At 38.7% G+C, this 25,476-nt stretch overlaps 1 protein-coding gene across 1 annotated transcript in view; it reads left to right on the top strand.

Annotated features, from left to right (window-relative positions):
* The first annotated feature begins 2,357 nt into the window (after window positions 1–2,357).
* The window catches only part of LOC106652134 (locomotion-related protein Hikaru genki), a 43,535-nt gene continuing 20,416 nt past the window's right edge, over window positions 2,358–25,476 (top strand). The window contains exons 1-4 of the mRNA XM_014370929.2: window positions 2,358–3,045; window positions 16,894–16,985; window positions 21,370–21,532; window positions 23,873–24,046. Coding sequence (XP_014226415.1) covers window positions 2,970–3,045; window positions 16,894–16,985; window positions 21,370–21,532; window positions 23,873–24,046 — 505 coding nt within the window. The 5' untranslated portion in view covers window positions 2,358–2,969. The remainder of the gene's footprint in view (window positions 3,046–16,893; window positions 16,986–21,369; window positions 21,533–23,872; window positions 24,047–25,476) is intronic.

Here is a 25,476-nt window from a genome sequence, read left to right as displayed (position 1 = left end):
ATATTCTCGCGTTGTTGCTTGCATACATTATGACGATGCCTATATATGTATATCAAGCACACAATTATCTCTTTTTCTCAGCAAATCTCTTCCCATCCATCCAGCGAGCGCGCGAGCTGGCTCGTATACGTACATATATACATAGATAAAGTTTAGCCAAGCAAAGTACGAAGCCGCTTTCTCTTCTTCTTCGCTCTTCTTCGCTCTTCTTTCGCTACTTCTTCCTCTTATCGCACGTTTCGCTCTCGACTTTTTCATTTCCTTTGAGGAGAAAAGAGAGAAAAGCGGAGCGGGGAACCTGGATAACTTCGCGGATAATTTGGTTCTCTCTCTCTCTCTCTCTCTCTTTTTTTTTTTCTTCTCTTCTTCGCTCGCTCTCACTCGAGCTATGCGCGCAGCCTTGAAAAGTACTTTTCATCCTGCAGCAATATTCTCGCATGCATGCTGCAAGCTCGCTTGTCTGTGTGTGGTTAAATTTGTATTTTATGACGGATTAGTTGTGCGCGGCGTATACGGATTATATCGAGCGAGCTTCGGAGGAAGCAACACGACACGAATGACAATCATATCTAAGAAACTCGCTCACGAGGACAGAATTTGCATTGGATGCAGCTCGCATAGACGCTCCTCGACGCTACTACCTTCTATAATAGCTGTGGGGCGATAAGCTCGCGCGCGACGCACATCCTCCGCGCGATATCCTGTCGAGAGCCTTGTGCAACTACGACGATGGAGCTGCACCTACACACACACACACACACACACACACACACACACACACACACACACACACACACACACACACACACACACACACACACACACACACACACACACACACACACACACACACACACACACACACACACACACACACACACACACACACACACACACACACACACACACACACACACACACACACACACACACACACACACACACACACACACACACACACACACACACACACACACACACACACACACACACACACACACACACACACACACACACACACACACACACACACACACACACACACACACACACACACACACACACACACACACACACACACACACACACACACACAGACACACACACACACAGACACACACAGTTCATTGTTCGCGTGACACGCACTCGAAAATTTATGCGTCCAGCAGCGGTGGCGGCGGCGTCGGCCTCGCAAGCTGATACGTCCCAGCGACGTACCACCACTAGCCCATTCCAAGGAAATTACCCTTTCATTGCAATTAATTGTCGCGTGTATAATACCAGCATCGTATCGTCGCTGCTCGTGTTATTGTTTAAACGTCAGAGCCGCGCCGTAGTGTTATTTGCAGTCGGATATTATAATTACTGCACAGCGTCGTGGAAAGTGCGGGTGCATCCTTGAACGTACATTTACCCGCGTAAAATAGACAAATTCGCCCGCGCTTGCGGACTGAAATTGAATTGAAATTGTTGGTGTAGTTGCGCGCGGTGTATATAGCCAGCGACTATATATACGCAGCTCGGTGTAACGTGTAGCCGACGTTTTAACAGTCTCCGTAAATTGATGATTTCTGGACTGTATATATGTCGAGACTGCTGCGCGTATTAGTTTATATACGCTCTACGTATAGAGTGTCCGCGAGCATCGTGCAACGGACGTCTCGCTGCTGCGGCTCGGGGGACTCTCGACGTCGATATAAGCCGTAGCAGTCGGCTCGCGAGCTTGCAAGCTCGCAACGAGGAATGTACATAATAGTCGCTAATTTCGTTTGACCGAGTCACAGCTCTGGCAAATCCACGCAGTTATAATCGTCGCTAACTTTGCTTGATATAACTTTTAATTCGATCAGAGTTTCGGATGAATGTGTGGTTTATTGCAGGCACACAGCTAATTTCAATGACGACGCGCGTTGATTGAAGTTCGAGTTCGAAATGAATTCTTGGCATTTATATGTCGACTCTGTGTGGAAGTGGACAACGTAACACCTTTTGTGCCGCATACACATTCAAGAATGCATTCGGTGCTTTCTCAAAAATCATTCTAAATATTTGACAAAGCACAGCGTGCACCTTTATACCAAGTGTGTGTGTGTGCAGCAAGCATCGTTGCGCTTGCAGAACTCTTCACCCCTCGTTCAGCAGTACAGAGAGAAAGCTCGACAGAGCGAGAGCGAGCGAGAGAGAAAGAGCTAGAGAGTGAGAGGGAGGGGACGAGGTATTACACGGTTTCACCGGCGCGATATACCCCCCGTGGCAATGCGCAGCCGCCACATAGGACACGCACGCCGTACACTCGTACCGTATCGCGTATTACTGCAGCGGCAGTTTCGCTCCAGCTGTAGCTCGAGCGCCACACGTCTGCGAGAGCTCGCGGATTAAAGCCATCTCTCTAGACACCCTCTCCTCTCTACCCTCTTATATATCGTTGGCGCGGAAGCTTGCGGCGAGAGTGCTCCAACTCGCTCACGGTAGTCGGTGTGCCGCTGCTGCTGCTGCTGCTGCTGCTGCTGCATCTTCGAGCTGCAACGCGCGTGCGCGCCTCGACGCTCCAAACATGTAGCCTAGCGCGAGCCGAACAGCCGAGAGAGTCCCGACGATATCAGCGTGCGCATTATTATGGTTTATGCGTGTGCATTTGTCAAGAACAAGGCGGGATAACGCGAGCGAGATGTTGCTACCGACGCTACCGTGGCCCGGCCGCAGCCTCGTCGACCGACAGCCGTGAATGTTTCGGGTTGAAAAAATAATAATAATATCGTCGTTGTAGTCGTCGCAGTCGTTGCGCCGTTCCTCTTTTTTTTCTGTTGGTGTCCTTAAAAGTGTGCACAAGGCAGCAGCGGTACAGCGAGGCTCCTCAACAGGCAGCTCGCGGGAGGTGGTGGTGGAAGAGGAAGCTATACAGCGGAAGGGGAAGAAGATACAGCGGGCAGCGACAACAATAACACGGAGGAGCCGAGGACGCTGGTGGCATGGCGCTGCTCGCTAATCTCTGGCTGGTGCTTGCGCTAAGGCTGACGAGCACCGGCTTCTGCCAAGGAAAACAAGGTGCGCGCGGCAGGACGTGTCTGCTTATAAACACGTACAATACATGTATAGTATATATACCTCTCGCATGCGATGCGAAACTTGGCTCATAGCTATATATATGCGACAGACAAATTTCTCAGCTTAATACGAATCTTATCGGGCTTGAGTTCGAGGTAAAGGAGGGCTACGTTGACGAAGAAATTAGGTGTCGGATTTAAGCTCGAGTGCAAATTGAATATTGAGAAAAGTTCACATTTCGTATCGAGTATCCAACGTACGTAAATAAAATCTATGAATAACTCGACGAGAAGACGAGCCAAAAGCTTATGTGCATAGAATCACCCGTTTAAAGAAACCTTATACGAATAACGCGAGTATAATGTTTACTATGCTAAATACTCGCGCGGGTTACCGCCTCCTCTTGAGCATACGCGTATATCATATTACATAACAAAAATATTCTATAGTTTAAAAAGACATTTTTTTTTATTCTTATCATTTTACGGACGGGGAAACAAGGGTATCTTACTGATTTAGAATACATCTGGTTTAGTATCACATGCGTGACACGAATTGTAGGTACGCTAATACTTGTTGGTTTTTAATTGATCGTCAATCTCTTTCGCTTACATGCTCTGCCTGCTTCTCCGGCTCAATCTTGGCTAAGGATCTGCAAAATCTTCTCCTCATACTTTCGCTTGAGAACTTTTCCCAATTCCTCCAAGTCTTGTTTTATATGTTTTTTTCTATTTATATGTTATTGCATTGTTGAGTTTTTCATAGCGCTCTCGATACCTTATAAATATCATCTACTATATTTTGACGATCGATGATTCCTCCGAGCAAGAAAAAGTCGTTAACAATATGTATTACGCATATAAAAGAGTTTCGATCGGCACATATGCGTTCATGCATACATCATCATTCGTATGTATACCGCAACGTCTGCGCTAGTCTCATTTGCCGCGGGATTTTCACAGTGTCTGCCTCGCTGCAGTTGTGGGTTACTACACTTATAACGAGTGAAGAGTCTCGACGCGCTTATACAAAAGTGAGCCTCGGTAATAATATATAGTCTGTCGACTCTCGAGGTGTGCACGAATCTCAACGCGGTTGAAAGCTCGTCTGAGTATATGTGTGAGTCGAATGTGCGACGAGAGGCATGATGTACGCTTAGACGAGCGCGTCTACGTACAAACGTAATCAATGATGCTTTCATTATCGATTGCTTCCTCGGAGATATATATTTTAACGAGAGTTATGCGTAGCTGTTGAAATTGATGCGAAAACTTTGAAGTAGCGATGGTGAGTGACGAACACTTAATTAGTAGTAAAAAAAATTATTCAATCGTGAAACTAGCGTTGGACCACTTTGAACAGTCAAAACAAATATTTAAATCTGACAAGCATCCTCTAGGGTTCATCCCATTTTTCAATGTGGCAATTTGATTGATCGTGATAATAATAATACATTGGTGCATCCAATTCTTCGTAATTTTCCTTTACAGACCACTATAGTACTAAGCTGTTTTATCTATAGACTCCGATGCTGGTCATCTGGTATCTTGGTTGGACAGTTGACTGTGTAGGTGGCCCTTGCCACGACATCGGCGGCACGTTCTATTACTTATCTGCACGTAGTTGGATGAATGACGAGGTCGCATATGCGGACGTTACGTAGTTGATGACTGGCTTTTCTCTTTTTCTTTGAAGCTGGTCTTGAGGGTTATTTTCTCCTTCTTCCCTTGTCGTTTCTTCCGCTCTTCCTCAAGTTAAAGGGAACTGTCGACCAGTAATTTTGCGCTAGCTTCATCGAGATTTTACCGCATAAATGTATCCGCCACGTCCTCGGCATCTTTGCTGTTCCATCAGGTGGTGAATCACCGTAGGTAAAGTCTCAGTAAAAGGCTTGACTAAGAAGAAAATTATTGTCCGTATGATTGATAGACATTAACCTGCGTTTCACGAATAGTTGACCATTATCTGGGTGCATGCACAGCAGTCGCGAGGCGTTTGGCTGGCGCACCGCCGGACGCTCGTGCCCACGAATGCACCCTGACGCAGCTGATAGATGTTACGGAAAGTGACTTTCAGCGAGCAAGAATAAAACGCAGTTACATGTCGAGCATTCGAGAATGAAAGCTATCGAATACTCGACGTGTAACAGCAATAAACTACAAAAGCAAAGTAGACAAAGTAGCTAGGACTGTCGAAGCTAATAACTGCACAATGCACGGAACTATTTGTTCATCCGAAGTTATATCCTTGCTTCGATATTCACGAAATCTCGCCAAGCATTCGGTGTCGGTGTAACGTCGCGGATGCCGCGATCGTTCATCGTACAAAGTTTTCACCTCGAGAGCAGCTCAGATTTTGTCGCGCTCGTCCTCTTCGACGGGCTTGCCGTGGGAATTCTCGCGCGTCGAGGTATCGACTCGCGATGTCGCGCGACAATGGAGATTGGTATTCGATTATCAGTTTATTAGTTTTCTAAAATCGTAAAACATTTCATCGATCGATCCTTGAAAAAAATCCCTGGAATTCGATGAAATAGCATAACGTTGCTGTGCCATTATCGTTCTATTTGGATGTTATCACCTACAACTATTGGACGACGCGAGCTCTCGCATTCAGCGAAAGCTCTCACCGACAAGTGTGAAATTACCGCTTAAATGCCACGAGGAAGCAGCTTTCTCCAATTATTTTACAAGCTTTGAGTCTGTGTGTGTGTGTGTGTGTGTGTGTATGCAAGTTGCGCACACAGCCATACGAATTCTCCGCGTGCGGCTTCTGCTTACTGCTCCACTCTCACTTCGGGGCTATAACAATAACTTGAATCAGCCGCGTGCATTTGTTCGCACCCAAATGCTCGAGCGTAGCTTGCCTCGCTCACCTCTCGCTCGCTTTATTCATCTTTGCTAGCCTCCGCGCGGGCGCCTGTGTATATATGTAGACTCTCTGTATACCATACATAAAGTGTGTATATAGATATACACGAGCATCGTACATAGTGATTCGATTTCACGCTTCATGTGCATACGTCGACTGTGATCATCCAATTTGCTCGTCGCGCGCTATCTCTCCCGTTCTCTCTCTCTGTCTCTTTCTCGTCTTTAACTTTGTTTTAATGATTGTGTACGAGAGTGCAGGAGCGACAGGGTACGCGTGAGTTGTTTTTTTTTTCATGCTCTTCATCGAAACGTTTTCATCTTTGGTGAGTTGATTTATTCTGTCTTTCTCGATGTTCTCTACGCGTTTTTGAAAATTTTCATTCATGTTGTTGCGTGGGTAGTTACTTGAGGAGGGAGAAAGGGGAAATAAATAATTAATCAATAAATTAGTTAATCGATGAAGGTACGAGGGAGAGATTAGATTAAATTAAATTCGATTTTTATACGATTTTATACGATTTTAAATCGATATTATACTTGCGTCTCACTAGATTTTGTAGTGGTTCTTTCAGTCCGTCTAAAAAGCATGGCAAAATGTCTAAACTGTAGAAGTAGTGTTTCTGCCATTCCTCTATTCCCAAATCTGTTTTCGAGATCATTTAGTAATCTGTCCACTGTTCAGCAGGATATTAGGAGTCCACCGTAAACTTCGGTTTCTCCTATGAGTTTGGATTGTAGTGCCTGTATTATGTCTATTTCTGAGAGGAGGAACGCTTTCTGCTGTGCGTTCCGCCGCTTGGCAGAGTAGTGCTAGTTTTTCTGGTCTTCCATCGAATTTATAAATATTAGAAAAAATTTATTCTTATTTTTAATAATTGGATTTCTCGAATTTCTCACACGCGGGGTTGAATAGAAAAAAAAATCCGTGAAAATTATTCATAAAAGTTATTTTATGGTTGAAAGAATTATTGGAAAAAAAATCGATAGTACTTTCATATAGCTTTAACATAAACTTTCATGTAATATTTTTACCTTCTCATATTTTTTCAATTTTGCAGTCAAAACTTTTTATTCTTTCATTAAAAAGTTTTGCATACTTTTCTTATACTATTCTTATGCGGTGCAAAAAAAAAGAAAATTCATGCGCCGATTTGAATAAATAAATGATTCATTGTTTACCCAGGCACTCGTGAAACATACTTTATAATTAAAGGAAGTGTTTAATTATAAATGACAAACCGCAGATAATGGCAGCAATTAATATTAACATAGCATACATTCGAGGTAGCGTTTGAATAATAAACGTAAATCAAAATAAATTATCGGATTTATTTATGATACCTTTCTGTTAAGGAAAAATGAGCGCGAAAATATATGGAACTTTTCAATTGACATCAGGATTCATGCCGTTATGTGAGTAGTTGCAGAGCAACTATGGGCAGTCAAAACAATAACTTTGTCCATAGTGGTCCGCTTTTTATTAGTTTGCATTTTTTTCTCCTTCAAAAACAATTATCAAAGATGGTGTAATCTTTTATTATGAATAAATTTTAGATTAAAAATAAATTAATCATTTTCGTACATGACTACTAGTACAACGCTACATATACGTAGCGTTTTCATTACGAAGAAAAAAAAATTAAGGTCACTTTTATTCATACAATAATATTTTGACATTAAAAGATGCTTTATTTTTGTTAATCTTGACATAATTTAAGCGACCATCGTTTGATATTCAACGATGACTTAGTGTCACGAACGACGAAATCGGCCAGGATAACCGTCTGGGTTAGATGTAGGCGAATTTCTATACACGGCCTAGTCGAGACCAGATATGCACGTCGTCGCAAAAAGTGCAAAGCTCAGCAACAACCGGCAGTACTGCTCCGTATGCAGTGGCGTCGTGTTACCAGACACGATAATGGGCTTTTAGTCACACGCACTCGGGGTGCTACGAAGTTACGATTTCACGTAGCTCGAGCTTTAAAGCGCTTAAAATGTTAGCATTAATCTCGGTGTAGTATTACCATAATATTTTGAATTCAATGATGAATTATCCAGCGCGTGATATGACTCTTTCTCTCTCTTTCTGTTCCTCTCTACTAGTAAAACGTAAATAATGGTTTAATCAAAGTAAATAAACTATTCATTGTATGTTGATTCATTTGCGCGCCATAAATTTTTTTCGGTACAATTGGTTTTGTTAATAAAATTAACCTTACCGAGTAACTAACGTACTTTTGTTTTCAAATAATTTACCTCGCCTTGCTGTGCCGGGGCCGTATAGCTACAATTAAATTCAGCTTTAAAACGAAGTTTCACTTGCATCTTGCTCTCTTTTTGTAACAGTTGCTTCGTTGATTACTCATCTCAAATGAACTTACCACCTTCAAAATCCGTTTACGCGTCGACGAAACGACTCGCGAGGATTCTATTAAAATTCAAAGAAAATGGGTTATCTCAAGTTCTCTGTTCACAGGCTAATAATACGATTTAATTAAATTTTATATTTTTTGGATCAATTTCAAAAAATTTACTTTTTTTTTTTCAAATTCTCGTTTGAATAATTTCGTTGTAAAAAATATGTAATAACACTGCAAGTTTCGAATAAATCTGTATCGAACTTACAATATACCAGTAATAAAGACGTCGGTATAGTTTCGAGCATCTCTCGAGTACTTTCAAGCCGAGCGAAAAATCCTAAATACGCGCAGCAGCAGCCCGCGCGCACTACAGCATAAGATAAGTAAGGATAAAAATGATCGTAAGAGTCTTCCCTTACGAGCGCACAAAAAAAAGCCCGACACCAGGCAAAGAGACCATTCCAATTCTTATCGTGATTAAATCCTTCCCGTACGCTGCTGATGAAACTACCCCAATAGTGCCCTCATATATATTCATTATGTTCGTTCTCCGAGAAATGAAGTTTGGCCAACTAATTGGATGGATGTAATTTTGCTATTACGCAGCAGATCAAAAAAAAAAAAAAAAAAAAAAAAAAAAAAAAAAAAAAAAAAAAAAAAAAAAAAAAAAAAAAAAAAAAAAAAAAAAAAAAAAAAAAAAAAAAAAAAAAAAAAAAAAAAAAAAAAAAAAAAAAAAAAAAAAAAAAAAAAAAAAAAAAAAAAAAAAAAAAAAAAAAAAAAAAAAAAAAAAAAAAAAAAAAAAAAAAAAAAAAAAAAAAAAAAAAAAAAAAAAAAAAAAAAAAAAAAAAAAAAAAAAAAAAAAAAAAAAAAAAAAAAAAAAAAAAAAAAAAAAAAAAAAAAACGAAAATATAATGTCTAACTACGTACAACGCGCACTAATCGAGAATGTAAATATTTTTTCGGTGGTTTATTCATATTTAACTCGATAACGCGCAAACGCGTTGTTTTGTCCCTGTTTCGCAGTTGCACGAGCTAGGCTGCTGCCATTCAAAAAAACTAAATGTAGTTTACTTTGCTCTGCTCTGCTCGCGCGTGTACCGCTGCTCGTGCGAGTGGATTAACTGAAAACTGTCAGAGCAAACTTATATCTATACAAAGCTCGCGCGCGCGCACACACAAACAAGCAATAAACGTCCCGTTGAGTAGGGCGATATACAGCTATCTCGTGTATGCAGAGCGCAGGAATTTTCCAAGCTAGTGGAGCTCGGTGCACGGGGCGCATTTGCTTACACATGGCGCGCGCGAGCCACGCGATGATATCGGTCAAGCCTTTTTGTTGACACTGCTGTACAACTGCCACGTAGACGCGCGCACACATACACACACATTCTCTGTGCAAACCTTGGTCTTCATTATAAGTTATAATGACCGCGACGGTGAAGGCTCTTTAGCTATATATATGTATAGGGGGCTAAGGGAAGTAAGAGAAGAAACTTTAAATCCAATCTTTGGGTGAAACTTTGAAACTATCTTCGATGGCTATATAGGTATCGCACGCCCGTGAACGTACGTATAGTAGCGGCTCTTCTCTCTCTCTCTCTCTCCTCGGCGTTTATATCTCTTTAAGGTTACGCTCCACAAAGTCCACGCGGCCGTGTATCTATACGAACTTAAGCTGCATTATCTTTTTTGCTTCGAGCTACATCGTGCGAGGGCTTCAGCTTGGGATACAAATATTTCGATACCAGCTCGTTTTGATTTTTTTTTTTTATCGTATAAAGTAAGGGTACGGGTTGTAAACTTTTAAGAGGCGCATGAGAGTAAATTACTCCCACTTGCCGCTAGTTTTCAATAAAAATGATATACATTTTTATAACGCGCTTTTGAAAATTGTAAATGATTCACCGTTATTACTGTACCGCGCGAGATAAGATCAGTACGTGCCTTTTTTCCTCTCGTCGTTTAGGAGGGAAATGCAATCTAGCACTAAAACCCTGTTAGTCTGAAATTAATTTCTCGCCTCTCCGAGTAGTAGTAGTAGTGAAAAATAACCAATTACATTTTGTCCCATTCTTTGTTGCTTGATTAACTTTTTTTTTCCTCGCACCCCATCTCAATTAGTAAATACTCGAAAGGAAAACAGAGATTACTTCAGCAGCGATTCGTATATTTTTCGCGTCAACCGGGCGCAGCAATTACACCTTAATCTTAAATGCATTTGCCCGGCACCCAGAGAGAGTGAGAGGATGGGACGGGGAGCTCTGTTAGCACAGAGAGATGCCTTCCGATTAATGAAGCTTGGAAGCTGGAAGTAAGTCGTCATCGGATAATAATTGAAGCACTCGATTGATCTATATGGGACTCCTCGGTGTATGTTCCAGTTGTTTTGCATAACGAAGCGAATTCACGAGACTAATTGAGCCATCTCTCTTCCTCGTAAATTAGAGTTTTTTTTTTCTCTCGACACTCTACTGCCTAAAATGCAAATCAAGCACTTCGTAAATAAAAATATATGTGTATCAAGGTTCGAGCATTTTCTTTTGTCAAGATTTCCAAATTCATTTACGTTTTTCGCATATTTACTCCGTAACAATTCAACAGTGGCAAAAACATATGCCCCCTGTATAAAAAGAAAAGCTTCGGTAAATTTCTCAAGCCCAGACAAAAGCTCCCTTACATAATACATTTATGGCTATATGCATATACATTAGTACTCTCAGGTGCGCCTGTCATTTGCATAAACGACTGTTCAGACGCGATGGTTGTGGTGTGGCGGCGGCGGTGGCGGCGGCAGCGGCCAACGGCACGTACAGAAAATAGGTACTCTTCTCGGACGCGAGCACGCATTAGAATAATTAAAATGAGAAAGTTCCAGAGATTTTTGGAGCGTATCATGAAAATCCCTGATCTTTCATAACTTTGCTTTTTTGGCTTGGCAAGTGAACGCAGTTCATTATCACTCCCTGTCTATTTGCGTGATAAACGTTTAACAAAAAAAAGGACATGGTGTAGTTTTCAGAATGTTGCAGAAAAGTTGAGTTGGTTTTTTATTTTACAGTAGGACATAACTTCGTGATGATAATTTATTACAAGTATCAACGATTGTAATGAAAAAGAGTCATAAATGTTTCAAATACTTTTGCCATTCACGAAGTTTTCTCGTTTATTTACAAAAACATTCTGCTGATTTTTAATTCATGTGAAAAGGAGGATACCAAAGATTTTAATCGTGCCGAATGCAGAGTACTCTCAAAATTTCGCGATTAAATTACACAATCGTTTTAAAGTTGTTGTCTCGTTGAACAATAACAAGAATACGAGTGTATGTTATTCAGCATTAAAATTAAGCTCAAGTGAAAGCTCAAACCTCTCGCTGCTGAAGCAATCGTTTGTTATCGGCCGGTTTTGTCCGATAAGTCAAGAGCGCGACGGACTCGAACATTTCAAATAATTTCCATGGAAATTGCACGGAAAATTTATTTTCCACAACCGAATGGTTTTCAATTACACATAAATAAATATTCGGCTTAGCGGTGCAGGTCAAAGGTATACTATCATCAAATATGTATTATACAACGTGTTGAGAAGGGCTGTATATTCTAGCTATTTGCGAGTGATTCGGAGAACGATTAATTGAGTCAATCTCATTTCATTTCCGTTTCACGCTAATCCTCGAAAATCTATTACAACTTGAGCCATGAATTTGTAATCCGGAATTAGTCGTTATAGCCGATTGCTGAAGAGCTTAAGTATTTCACTTTGTTTGGGAAACAATATTTCATTACAGACTGCAAGAGTTTACAAGTGTGATTTGACACTGTGCATAGATTTAAATTTCATTTGATTCATCGAACTGTGTCTTTAATATTGTAAACTGTAAATTGTAGTATATAAACTGTAATGTAAACTGTATCTTTAATATGTAAAATTTGGAAAAGGCCATGCGAGTCAGCTTGCAAAGATATCTTGAAGAATGTTGCCTTATCCAATATACTTTCGGGCTTCGAGTTTTTCTCGGCCTTTGTAAAGTGAGATGGAGCACTCGAGTTTCTTTATGACTTTAATTTTCGAGTAGTATTTTCTTGTTGACAGCCTGTGACAGGAGCTTTGTTCAGGACTGTTAAAGCTTCGGTAGTAGTTGTATTATGGGGATTTGAACACGTGCTCGAATCATTTTATATTTGATCATATCAGAATGTTTTCGAAATTTAAACAAAAATTATTTATTAACTTACTTCTGTAATCGTTATTGTTGATGGAGGAGGAGATTCTTCTGTACTCCACTGTACTCGAGCAGGCCGCCTTACTCTCCGGCGAGTAAGTAGTATAAGCTCACGGATTGACTCAGCTAATCGCCTTTTTAAGTCGCTCCGTGGCTGAATATCTCGCTGTTGCTGTACTTGGATGCGTCGTCGACGTTTTCGTTTTTCGCTAACTTGTTGTCCTGTTCGACGCTGTTCCTCCAGCTGTTTCGCTGCTGCTTCACGACGACGCACTTCTTTCAAAAAGCGTACATGACGTTCGCACTCTTTCTTCTTCAAACGCTTCACCGTAATCGCTTCAGTTCAGATTTTCTCATTCTGATCGATTGTTGCACTTGCAAAATATGTTTTGTATTATATTATTTTATATGTTTTACATCTTTTTTATGGTTTACGTCGATGTGTTTTTATTAATCAAAGAATTCAACACGTACTTGTGGTAAATGCGTCGCCAAGCAAAGCCAAGTTTGTTCATGTTTGCATATCGAAACACAGAGACGCTAAACGCACGCACCGTCGTTTACAGAAATCTCTTGCTCGTGTGATGACAAGCGAGAGAAGCATCGCGAGAACTGAATCTAGTTCTACGTAAGCGTGAAGGAGCTGGCGCATTATACATTTGCGTGTGAGCGGTTTAAGGTTCCTGTAGGTCGTTGGAAAGATCATGGAAGTTGTTGGAGGTGATCGCTTGAAGACTTTGGTATTTTTGAATCGCTTATTTTTTCAATCTAACTGTGGTAACGCTGGGTGATAAGGCGGAGATTGTATGGGAGCTTTTTGTGTGCATTTGAAAGTGAGGCGACCAACAAGTCTTGACTATGTGATAATAAGTGAATATAATAAAGTGTTTCAGTACAAATGCACTTGGGTATATATTATGTGTGTATGGACTTCTCCTTTCTCTTTACTTCGCATCGCGTTTGTGAGGTGACATTAGAAGATGGCTACGTGACTCTCTGGTTACTGTCCAATGCTTTGCAGAGAGTCGACTCGCTAGCCCTACACATACCCACATTTTAGCTATACAGACTCGGCTGGAAAAAGCATCCGTTTACCTGACATCCAGACGATAAAGATAGTCGAGAGCTCGTGTCGATGTACGATGTCTTTTTCACGTTGACTACTTCTCATTGACGAGTAAGAGTTGCGAAACTCTGCGTCGTGCTGTATAATGAGGTAAAATACTTCGTTAGTTATTTGGCTTACATTTCAGGAGGATACTGCCATTATACGCTGAAAATTTACACGGATAATTCTCGAGAGCACGAATGCAACTTTTTGAACTTGAAAATTAATCCATCTAAGTGTATTATTCTGTATTCTCGCACTCGCAAAGTTCGTCACCTTATATTGAAAGCCGTGTCTAGCCTGGCCGCCTTAGTTCGTCGAAAATCAAGAAAATTAATCCAATACGCCAAGTTGATGACTGTGCTAAACTTTAACTTCTGTTGGCGGGGCGAACGCACGAGCACGCGGCAGCGAAAGTCATCTTCAAGCGAAAAAAAAAATAACGTTCATAAACTCGAGAGCTAGCAGCTCTTGCGCGCGTGCAAACTATGGAGGCTGGTGCGGCGGGTATACGTGCAGAGAGAGAGAGAGGAAGGGAAGGAGCAAATTTTCACGATGTAATTATCCTCAGGGTATGGGATTAGATGTGCGTCACTGAATATACATATAGCTCCGGAGCGCCGAACTCGACGCACACGTGTATGCTCGCGCGCGCGCAAAGCAAGAATAATTTCTGCGTGAAAAGGCTATGTATAACGTTAAAGGGAGTCTCTCTCTCTCGCTCGCAAGCGGCAGCTACTGCGAATTACGCCTCGCCTCCAAGCCAAGTCGTATACATGTGCGTGCGTAATGTATGCGTAATTACAGTTTATGCAATAATGCGATGCGCATATATTATCCCCCGCGCAGCACTCCTGTTGTCGTAGTAGAATGTCGGAAATTGCGTACAGCTCGCTCGATTTTGGCTGTTTATATCTATACGTGTACGCACTGTGCCGAAAGAGGGACGAGAGGCGGCGCCACCCTGGGACAGATGTTGGATTTTCCCTTTCCTTTTTTTTTTCATTTCAAGAAAAGGGAAATGCGAGTTTTGCACCAAGCCCTCGTAAAGAAGTTGATATTATTTTACCGAGCACTAATGTACCTTGTTGCTGAAATCGACCGTATCGTTTTTCATTTCAAGTTTTCTGTGTGACAGCACAAAACGGCTACTGTGTGTAGCGTATATTGTGACCCTTCGGAAGTTGAGGTAATGAGTACAACATCGCGTAATGATTATTATTTATCCGATTGCAATGTTCATTCGAATTAGTAGTTAAACAGTGGGAGTTCTGCTTCCTCACACCACTACTACCCTACCGGCCCTACCATCATCCATGGTAAAAATAGCTGGGTCTGTTTTACCGGCGACGCGTCACGTACCATGTGCTTGGCTCTTTACCACTGTAAAGTGGATGCTGTGGAACTTTGTTCCAAACATTCCGCATCCTCTTACAGCGGAATTTCCTCTTTTTCTGGAGGAGTCTCTCCGCCTCCTCGGAAGATGATTGAGATGAGTGAGGTGGTGTTGGTTGCTGCAGATCTAGCTTCTTTACGGAAGGCGGGACTACCGTAAGACCACTATGGACAGACTAAACAAATGACGTCATACAATAAAATATGATGTCATCCAAAGTAGCCTCATGGTTGTTATGAGTATCAGATGACATTTTCATGCATCTGTTTATTCTTGTTATATCTTATAAATATCGGGTGGTATTTTTATGCATTTTTTAATTAAAAAAAAAAAACTTAGTGCATATCTATTTTTTTTATAAAGAACTAGTTATAAATAAATAATAAATTATTATTATTTTTTTCAAGTATAAAAAAGATGTATTAAATGTCTGAATTTAATATTTTACTAATGCAAAATAATTTAAAAGAAAAAATTTAATTTTTTAATATTTTGAAGCAAAAGGATTGAGGAAATGATAGGGTATATTTAAATCATAAGATATGGTTTTTTTTATTGTTTATTCAGTATCCAAAATATTACTATAAAATTATATTGATGATGCTGCCAGCGTTGCTAGCCTGTTCTTCCTCTTGCCTTTTAGCATCTGAAACAAAAAGAAAAAATAATATTATATCTAATTTTTTTTTTATTAATATAAATACCTCTTATTTTTATATATTCTTCCAACCATGGCAGCGGTGTAGGCACTTTCCTCCGAAGTGCTGACATCAAAGCTTTTTCTCTTAATTTCGCAGACATCTACAATAAAAAAAAGCACATGCATTAAACTGTATTTACATAAATATATATTGGTATATATATATGTATGTATATACTTACTATTAATTTCCACTTGAATTGCTGTGAGTGAAGTCTGTGGTTTACTAGCTCTTATTCAAATCGATCTTGCTTTTATACACAGAGCGCGGACCATACGTTGATAAAAAGACAATGAGAAAGGGCAAAATATATGCGTTTAGCTAAGACGCATATGTAATTTGATTATTTTGATGGGACTCGGGTCTGTGCCTCGAGAGACATCAACAGTATATTGACGACTCACACCAAACTCGAGATAAAAAACAGCGTTCAAGCGGAGGAGTAAATCATAAAGTTGAACCTAAACAGGTACACAATCTCGTACAGGTGTAGCTCGGACTAGATGACATGAACTAGCCTGTGAATCTCAAGTACGTGCGCGTTACTTTTAAAACTTTAAAATCATAATTCCGATGCGAGCATCTCAGGTGTAATCTGATACGACATAAAAAAAATTCTGACAGGCTCTATGACGAATGCTTCATATGCGATTCTCATCGAGCTCGAAAATAAAATCATGTTCGAGCGAGTGAACGGATCGCGAACCTGAACAGGTGGTAATTAAGCTCGTACAGATGTACACACGAGGTTCGAACAAGACTGCTAATCGAACCAGGATATCAATGATACTTACGAAAACAATCTCACATAGTAGTGCGGTTAAAATAATCTTTCTTAAAATTTTTCGGTTTAGAAAATCTCTCCGAAAAATTGCGGAGAAGAAAATCTCTTCAGAATTATTGTGGAGAAAAAAAACTCTCCTGAAAAATTTTTGGGAGAAAAATCTCTACAAAAATTGCGGGAAAAAAAAGTAATTGTTAACTTTTCAAAAAAATTCTGTTATATTTTTTCCCAAATTTTCCCTGGGCTTGTTCGCCAAATAATTTTTCCCTTCTTATTCAAGAAAAAAAATTTATATGGCCACTTCTTCCTCTGGAGAGATTTTCTTAAACGCACTTTCAAAAGATTCAAAAAAATATCATTAACATTTCAAAGACATATGAATAAACTGATACTTTTTTCAGATCGTGCCTCTACGATAGGACCACAGCTGGAATGCACGCTCGAAGGCTTGCATCCACTGCTCATCGTCACTTACAAGAACATTACGATATTGGTGAGAAAAGTCGTACAGCCATTTCTTACTTTAAGAACGTTTGCAGAGATCTTTGCATTAACTATGCATACCAGAATATTAGAGAATCATTAATAAGATATTATTTAATTTATCTATTGTCACGTGGGCCTTGAAGTTGCCAAAATGTGAGTCGTCATGTGTATTTGTTAGAGATACCAGTAGTAAGAAGGCCTTTAGGCGGGACGATTTTCTCCCCTACCCTAGCCCCCAATAGATATGCTTATAGTGGGTGCATGTCTGGAGACATATCTGGATGTCCGACATGCACACACACTTTTAGCATTTTAATTCACAATTCTAGATGCGGGGAGCCATATCCCGCATGGGAAAAGGTTTGAAATAATATTAAAAATAGTTAACATGCAACGGGAGTTGAAATGGCATTGCATTTGTGTGCATGCATTAAGTGTGTGTAATGTACATATTTGAAGTAACACACAAGTGCAAAACAGAATACTGTTGATTACATTATGGCAGTGACTTAATAATGGTTTCATTATATATATATTATTATAGATTAGTATAATAATGAATTAAAGAAATAACAGTCATTTGAAAAAAAGAAATAGAAATTATATATTATTAATTAATATTGTTTGTGTACTCACATCTTAAAATTCTTCAACACAGAATTTTGAAAAGGCCGAACGTGGGTAGAATGTCTACTATTATAATATATAGCATATTAATTATATAAAAAATCAAAAAATAAAATACATAAATATTAATAATATTTAATATAGGTTGGGTGGGTAGGAGTAGTTTATAATCCACCACAGTTAATCTAAACAAAATCCCCACCCTTTATAAAATAATTGTTGATTCAGCATAACATAGTTAGTCTAAATAAAACCCCCACCCCTTTATAAAATAATGCTGATTCAGAATTTCATTAACCTCATTATTATAAATAATATATAACTCATAGTCATAATAAATGATGTCATAGTTATAATAAATTTTTTTTGCTAATTCAGTCGTTGATGTTATATATAGCCCATTTTTGTTGTTGATTCAGCAGGTGATTTTTATAATAAATAAATGATGTCATCTTTTTGAATTAGTTGATATCATTGATAGCATCAATCAAATTAGACATATATTTTTGGTATTTTTTGTAATGATCAAATATAAGGTGATAAATCAGCCTCAGTTTTTATCATATTTATAATTTTTAGGAAGATTAATAGATTTTTATAAAGAATAAGAAAGTTGTTATATAGTTCATAATATTTTATTTAAAAAAAGATAAAATTTTATATTTTTTCAATTAGATTATTATAATGATATGAAGTAATTTTATCATATAATTCTTGCAATTTATTTAAATCTTAATTATGATTTTTCTTACATTTATCAATTATCTTAGTTTTTAATGTACATAAAAACCCATAAATATTTTTTTAGGATAAATAGGTCACTTTGGATGATATCATTTGTTTTGTCTGTCCAAAGTGATCTTACGGTGGTTCTTTAACGAAACGTCATAACGTTTTTACGAGGGTTACGTGTTCTTTGGTTTTTGGGTTACTTGGGTTACTTTTGGTTACGTGGGTTACGTGTTCTTTGGTTTTTGGGTTACTTGGGTTACTGGGAGTGAATGTATCAAGTTATGGTTTATTTTACGCCAAATCTCGGGTTATTTAATAGATTTGTGTGGATGATATTCTTTATCTGCTATTGTAATTTCATGTTTCTTTGTAGATTTCATTTCCGCATGGTTCATGGATCTTGGCTCTAATTATATCTATTTATTTCCGTGACGATGACTTTGTTATTATTTTTCTTCGTAGGTATTGTCTTTTATTCAGTATCTCTTATGAAAAAAGGCAGGTGAATTTATGCGGTACATACTAGGAAGCATTGCGGTGACAGACTTTAATATTTATTGATTGAATCAATTAATTTGTTGAACCATTTTTTATTTTGATTGCATTGTCCAAGCATTAATAGTACCGTATCATTCAAAAAGCTCAAAATAGTATTTATTTTTGCTTATAAAATCGGATTTAATGTCAAGGGAAACTGTTATTAAAAGTACCGACTGTAACAGACCGTCGAAATTCAGTTGTGCGGTAAGTCCTACTGGGTTGACTTTCAGGTGGTATGCACGGTTTCAGAGAATTCCATGCTTTTCTTTAATTCTCGTCTGGAAATACTTGGTCCAAATCGATTAGTCCTCTCTATTCGAATTTAAAAAAATCCATCGTACTATAATTAATTTAGAGTAATTGAGGAAAAATTTTGAAGAGTCAAAACAAATGACGTCACATAGTGGGAAGCCGATGCACGGCTCGAGTCAGCCCACGTAATAGTGTAAATTTAATAGTATGTACAGGTGTAAGTAAGATTGAGAGTAGAGGTGCTCTCGATCTGTAGGAGCTGAGGGACTCGCGAGATCTGAGACCTGGCGTTACTTCGATCTAGCTTGCGAAGTACTTTGGTGAAGTTCCCTCCTTTCAACTACCAAAGTCCTAATCTCATAAGAGGCCCGGCGTCAGCAATTTGTTTGTCAGGCCGAGGTCCAATTTTTATCACTCGTGCTTTCTTCGAATCCAGCCGCACAATTATTTGTAATCCGATGTTTTTTGTCTCACGCTATATGTGTGACTGGGTTCTTAGCGTAGACTCTTTAATTATTCGTTGGAATAATAAAAGTGTAAGTGATGCGTGGGATAGTGGAGGAGAGGGAGTAAATGAATACTTCACGACTTGCAATAATAGTGCGCAGCGAGAGAGTGACGCAGCGCTTGCCGCTGCCCGGTCAGAACTGCTTACTACCATTAGAAAAAGGCGCAACGAGGTAGCTAATGAGCTATGCTCATTACCTCGTTGCGCGTCACATAAAATCGCCGCGTTAAAGTGGCCCACGTGACAATAGTAAAAAATATGAGTTCAAGTTTTAATTCCATAATTCTATAATATTACTATCGTAGTGCAACGAAGAAAATAGAATACCTTTGTTAAAGGTGCGACTTGGTGAGGAACGCTGACTAAATAACTTACTAAAAAATACATTATAATACCTCATACATAACACTTATTTAATCATATAAGATTAAAATAAGAAATATGTTATACTCTCATTTGGCATTCAGTCTATAACGGAAATGAAAATCATTTAAATTCATTACGGATCATTTATAGAATAAAATGTGATAAGCATCGACGAAATCAAGCTAAGAATATCAAATGCGCTCGAACACCTTACTGAACAGCAGTTACATTTCATCCTTCTATGCATATAATCTAACATTTTACGAAGTTTATACGACTTTAAATTCTGATCACGACCTGGGCCAACATCTTTTCAAACGATGAAGCATGCAAGAATGTTTCCATGCATATTTTGCACTAAAAAAAAATCGAAAAACCATATGTTTCCGATCCATATTCACGTGAGCTCAAAAAGTTCTGTTAGTAAAGTTGAACGTCGTAAACTTGGCGCAAGTAGTTGTAAAAACGATCCGTTGTACTTTGGACAATGAGAATCAAATTTGATCCACTATAAATGTTCCGTGTGCACATATCAAATTGTCTTTTAAAAATACTGATAAGTTGGATTTATTGAAAGAATAGATCCAAATTTTAAACAAATTGTATGAATCTACTGCTGAGCTTTTGCAACATGAAACATCGATGTCTGACTATTCGTCGATTTACCAGTGAGCTTGATATCTTTGAATAATTTAAATCAATCGTTCAGACGATTCAACTTGCCACAACATCATTATTTTGCGCTCGACAAATTCAGAGTTAAATATACAAGTATAGCTTGTCACCGTCAAAGTCACTTCTGTTGTGAAATTCGAGTGATCAGAGCAAAAGAATAATTCAAGTATCGGCGAGTTGTGAATGAAAGAAATCAGTCATCATATACTAATGAGTATTATAAGGAATTGGGGATGACGGGTGAATAATTGATTGAACATTGATTATATATGTTGGATATTTTTTTGTTTATTTCAAACAAAAAAATGAAAATTAAGTTATAAATTGGCTTTACAAATTACTTTCGTAATGGGCCGTATACGTGGTCGTCCGGAGTGTCGGTCGGCCTGTCGCAGGAGCTGCAGATTGGCGCCTTTTCGCCGACCTCAACGTCCCACCACTCGACATGGCAGCGCTCGTACCATAAATAAAAATACGAAATACTCATTTGCTAAATAGTATCGATGAAAGCGAAAAAATATTGATTGTCCAGTAAACCTTCGTTGATGTGTATCAGAAAGTAGTATGTTACTTTTTAGTTTTTTTTTTCTCAAACCGAAACTGAAAATGCAAAGTTCTCCAATCAGTAAAATAAGTTGGCTGTCGCGATCACAGCAGCTTTTTAAAAACTTTTTCATTTCAAATTGTACAGGGAGAAAAAGTGACACTGGCACACGGCGAACGACTCGCCATACGCTGTCGAGAACTCGGCAAGTACAAGCTCGTCGGTGATTCAGTGCTTTATTGTCGTAATGGCTTGTGGAATGGCCAATTGCCAATCTGCGAACCTACAACTGCTTTGTCCAATTATACTGGTAAGTATCATAAATGTACTTTTCAAATTTTACATCTGTTGCATGTCTACTAATCAAGTGATTAGTAGAACATGAGCAGATTTATTTTTTCTAACGGGCGTGAACCCCAGGGCAGGCTTAGTACCGAGACTCGCGATGCTCTTAAAGGGATTAATAATTTTCACCGAAAACATTTTGTTTTTATGCATTATAAAGTTTTAGTTTTTTACTCTTGCCATTGGTATTGTAATCGAACAGACAATCAGATACTCACTCATGTCATCGTCGCTACTTGTAGAGGTGCAGGCACTGGTCGCTGAGGAGCAGCCAATGTACGACAGTTTAATCAGTCTTACCAGTGTTAGTCGACCCTGAGCTAGAGGATCCTATGCGGAAGCTTGCCGATCAGTCGCCAGGCTTTCAGCACTGAATGTTCCGGCTCGGGTGTCACTTAGGTGATGCCACTGACAGCACTTTGTCATGCACTTGCACGCAAAGGTGTCGTCGACTCGCAGCCAGATCGGGCGCACGCGCGTAGCTACTTTGATACAATTTTACACGTCGAGTACTCGTAAATTGTTGTTCTCGAGTACTTGATGCGTAACAACATCCACTGCATTTTTGCCTTTGAATACTACGTGAGTTTGCTGCCAAACGAGAGTATAAATTATTTCACTCATAAGAATACCAATACAGAGCTATCGAGCAAGCCACAATCATGTATAATATCATGCTCAAACAAGCTAGAAATGAGAAGAAGAATGTGCTCGGAAATGCTCAGCGGCTTCAGCCTCCGTTTTCTGGACACGTACACGCGGTCTAGCTTAAATCTGAAAGAAACCTCTACTCTCCTTCTTTCTCTCGACTTCTCTCTTGCTGTTTTGGCCTTTATTCGTTGCACGCGCATATTTGCATACACGTCTCGTAATGCGCATAGCTATCGAAAATTTCGCGGGGGATCATTGCAAGTGGATTATGACAAACAGAGAGCAAAAACGACATTTTTCGATTAATATGGGAAACACACTCGTTTAAATTTCTTATCAAATCTTTGATTAATATAGCATAGACAATGAATAATATATTTCAATTCAATGAATTAAAAAATCGTTAATAAAAAAATTAAAGAGAATTTTTGATAAAATGTGTATGTGAGCTGAAAACTTACTTTTCGCGTGTTACGTGGATTCGAATAATTAATATAGACTTGGCATTTTTTCAAAGCAATAAATATTTAAAGAAATGATTATAGAATAAATGTGTGCTTTGCATATCTTATTAAATAAATAGAGAATCCATTACACTCTACAGATTCGCTAAAAAATTGAAAATTTTTCAATCAAACTAAAATGAGCTTATCTTGAAAAGCAATTTTCAGCTAACAAAAAAGAGCAGATCTATATACAGGGCAATTTATAAACTTGTCAGGCGCGAAGGTTCTTTTTTTTCTCCCGGCACCTGAAGCAAAGTAAAACTATTACGCGTGTGTTACTCAGCACTTTCTAAACTCTTCGACCGAAACCTCGCGAATAATAGTATTCTCTTTACACGTACCCGCATCCCGCACGCGCTTAATGGAAAAGATGGCAGACATCACGTCCTCGCAGGGATGAGTCGAGCGAGAAATTCCGAGGCTCGGGTAAAGAAAACGAACTCGCATATAAATACGTACGCGTGTGTATGCTTTAGCGAAAGCATATAGTGCGGTAGGTAAGATGTAAAACATGAAAAAAAAAAATCACGAAAGAAGCATCTTTTCATAGTGTAACAGTCTCCTAAACTTGAAAGCACTGCCCAGAAATGTGCCGATATATGAAAGGATGAGCTGCCGAGTTCCATAAATATTCAACGCCGCAACGAACGAGAAGAGGGAAGGAGAGAATGGGGCGAGGGAGAGAGAGAGAACGAGAGAAGGAGAGTGTGCGAGTTTCTCAAAGCTTGAAAAAGCGCGTGGCTCACTGATGCATTATATACACATATAGCTAGAACAGCGAAGGCAAGTGCTTATTCCACATTCTTTCGAAATGGAAAGTTTGCGCGTTCTTGTATCAGTGCATGCGGATTTCTCATCAAAAATGTGATGAAAAAAACTACCGTTTCATAAAATACTTCTTATAAATGTTTAATTTGTTTATCCGTCTGGCTATTCTTATCTGTCATTGTATTTTGATGAGTCTTTGAATCTTGAAGTATAATTTCGAGTTGAAATATGTGCCACTGGATCGATTTTTTCGCTTCAACTACAGAAAACCAATAGATTGTAATGCATTTTCATTGAAAAAAATAACTTATGTCACCCGAAACTGTGATAAGTATCGAACCTATATATTCATACAAGCGATATTACCATTTATGTAACAGAAGACGTGCCACCAACGATACTCTACGGGCTTCCTGCGGGATCGGCAACGGTCGAGCCCTCGGGTAATTTGGCGGTTTTTCCCGGGAGCATTCTGCATTTAGAATGCCTGTTCTCTAGGAAACTCGGCAATCCCGAATGGACTTGGACGTCTAATTTTCGACAATATTTGACTGGTGAATAATTTATACATTACATCATACATAAATGTATGCATACTTGGTTGATTACATAGATTTTTGTGATATAATGTAGCATGAACAACTTATCGCTTAGTAAATAACTTATTTTTTTCAAGTTTTAGCTACTTTAGTAAGGTTTTATTTGCAGAATGAGTGTAATTTTTTTACGTGCATGCACTGATAAATTTTCAAGCTGTCTAGAAACTACTGAAAGTCAAAAATCATGTCCATAATTTTTCGAACACACCAAGCACCAAAATTGATACGTGGGTCGTGAAATAATGAAAGACGCTCGAATAAGGTGGAGTTTGGTTTTTTTGAAGTTCAAGTATATACTTATGAGTTAGCAATTTATAGTATCTGCTTCTGCTTTTTATTACTATAAAATACACTTATACTTTTTTTTATCAATTTTAATTAATTTAAAATTAAATTTTTTTTTATTATTATTTTGTTTAATGTTGTAGCAGGTTTAAAAGGTATAACACCATGTCTAGAAAAAGAAAAAAATTGTTTTGAAGACGATTAATATAACATTATTATTTTTGAATCTTATTTAATCTCCTCCCTCTTTCTAAGTGTTGATTTTTCGTGTGAAATGTTAAAAGTGCAATGAGAAATTTATGTAATCCTTATCACCACGAAAAGAAGATATCAGAAAAGATATTTCCGTTTCTCAATATTTTATCTAAAATAATAAGTATTTCCTCCATCATCATTATATTAATTCTTCCATCTTGTACTTCAAGACAACGTGTTATTCCAATTTTAAGGCAGTACTCTAAGGGGTATATTTCTCCCGACGATGATAAGAATACTCGCGGTCGCGTTGTGCGAAACTCCCTGCCATGGAGGTCAGCATTCAGGTGGTCGATTCTAACATCTCGGTATTCCCAGTGACCTTGATCTTTGTGCAAAGGCCGCCTCCATTCAGCCCATTACCGAGATTTACTAGCCTGGTCCTTTTTCTTAGCCTTTGAGCATTATCCTGGTGACCATTTCTGATGAATATTCAGGTTACATAACTTTGTTGGTTTGAATAAAAAAAATACTCGAATAACTGCAGTATTTCCTTATCAGAAACCTTATCGTATGCAAAAAAAATCTTGTTTCACAAACAAACTATGCCTATTGTCGAGCTCAATAAGCTACTACCGTAAGGCTAATTTGGACAGTCGTAATAAATGACATCGCCATAAGCGTCCTTTGACTCTTTTATCATCTCGGTGAACTTGTAATTTAAAATCTTGGGTATTAAGTATCTAGCAACATTTTTTTGTAGCTTTAATTGCATAGTTCGATTCCGGTGAATTTTACGTCGGGACTTTTAGTTACAAAGGGCTTCGAGTTTATCAGCGATATAAAATCTTGTCCTAAATCATGATGGATACTACTGGTCGACAACGGACAAATTCATGTATTAA

The sequence above is a fragment of the Trichogramma pretiosum genome, unplaced genomic scaffold (assembly GCF_000599845.2).
Source record: "Trichogramma pretiosum strain Unisexual culture from Peru unplaced genomic scaffold, Tpre_2.0 scaffold13, whole genome shotgun sequence".
Classification (NCBI taxonomy): domain Eukaryota; kingdom Metazoa; phylum Arthropoda; class Insecta; order Hymenoptera; family Trichogrammatidae; genus Trichogramma; species Trichogramma pretiosum.
The sequence above is the reverse complement of the archived record's forward strand: the minus strand, read 5'-3'. Positions and strand labels throughout refer to the sequence as shown.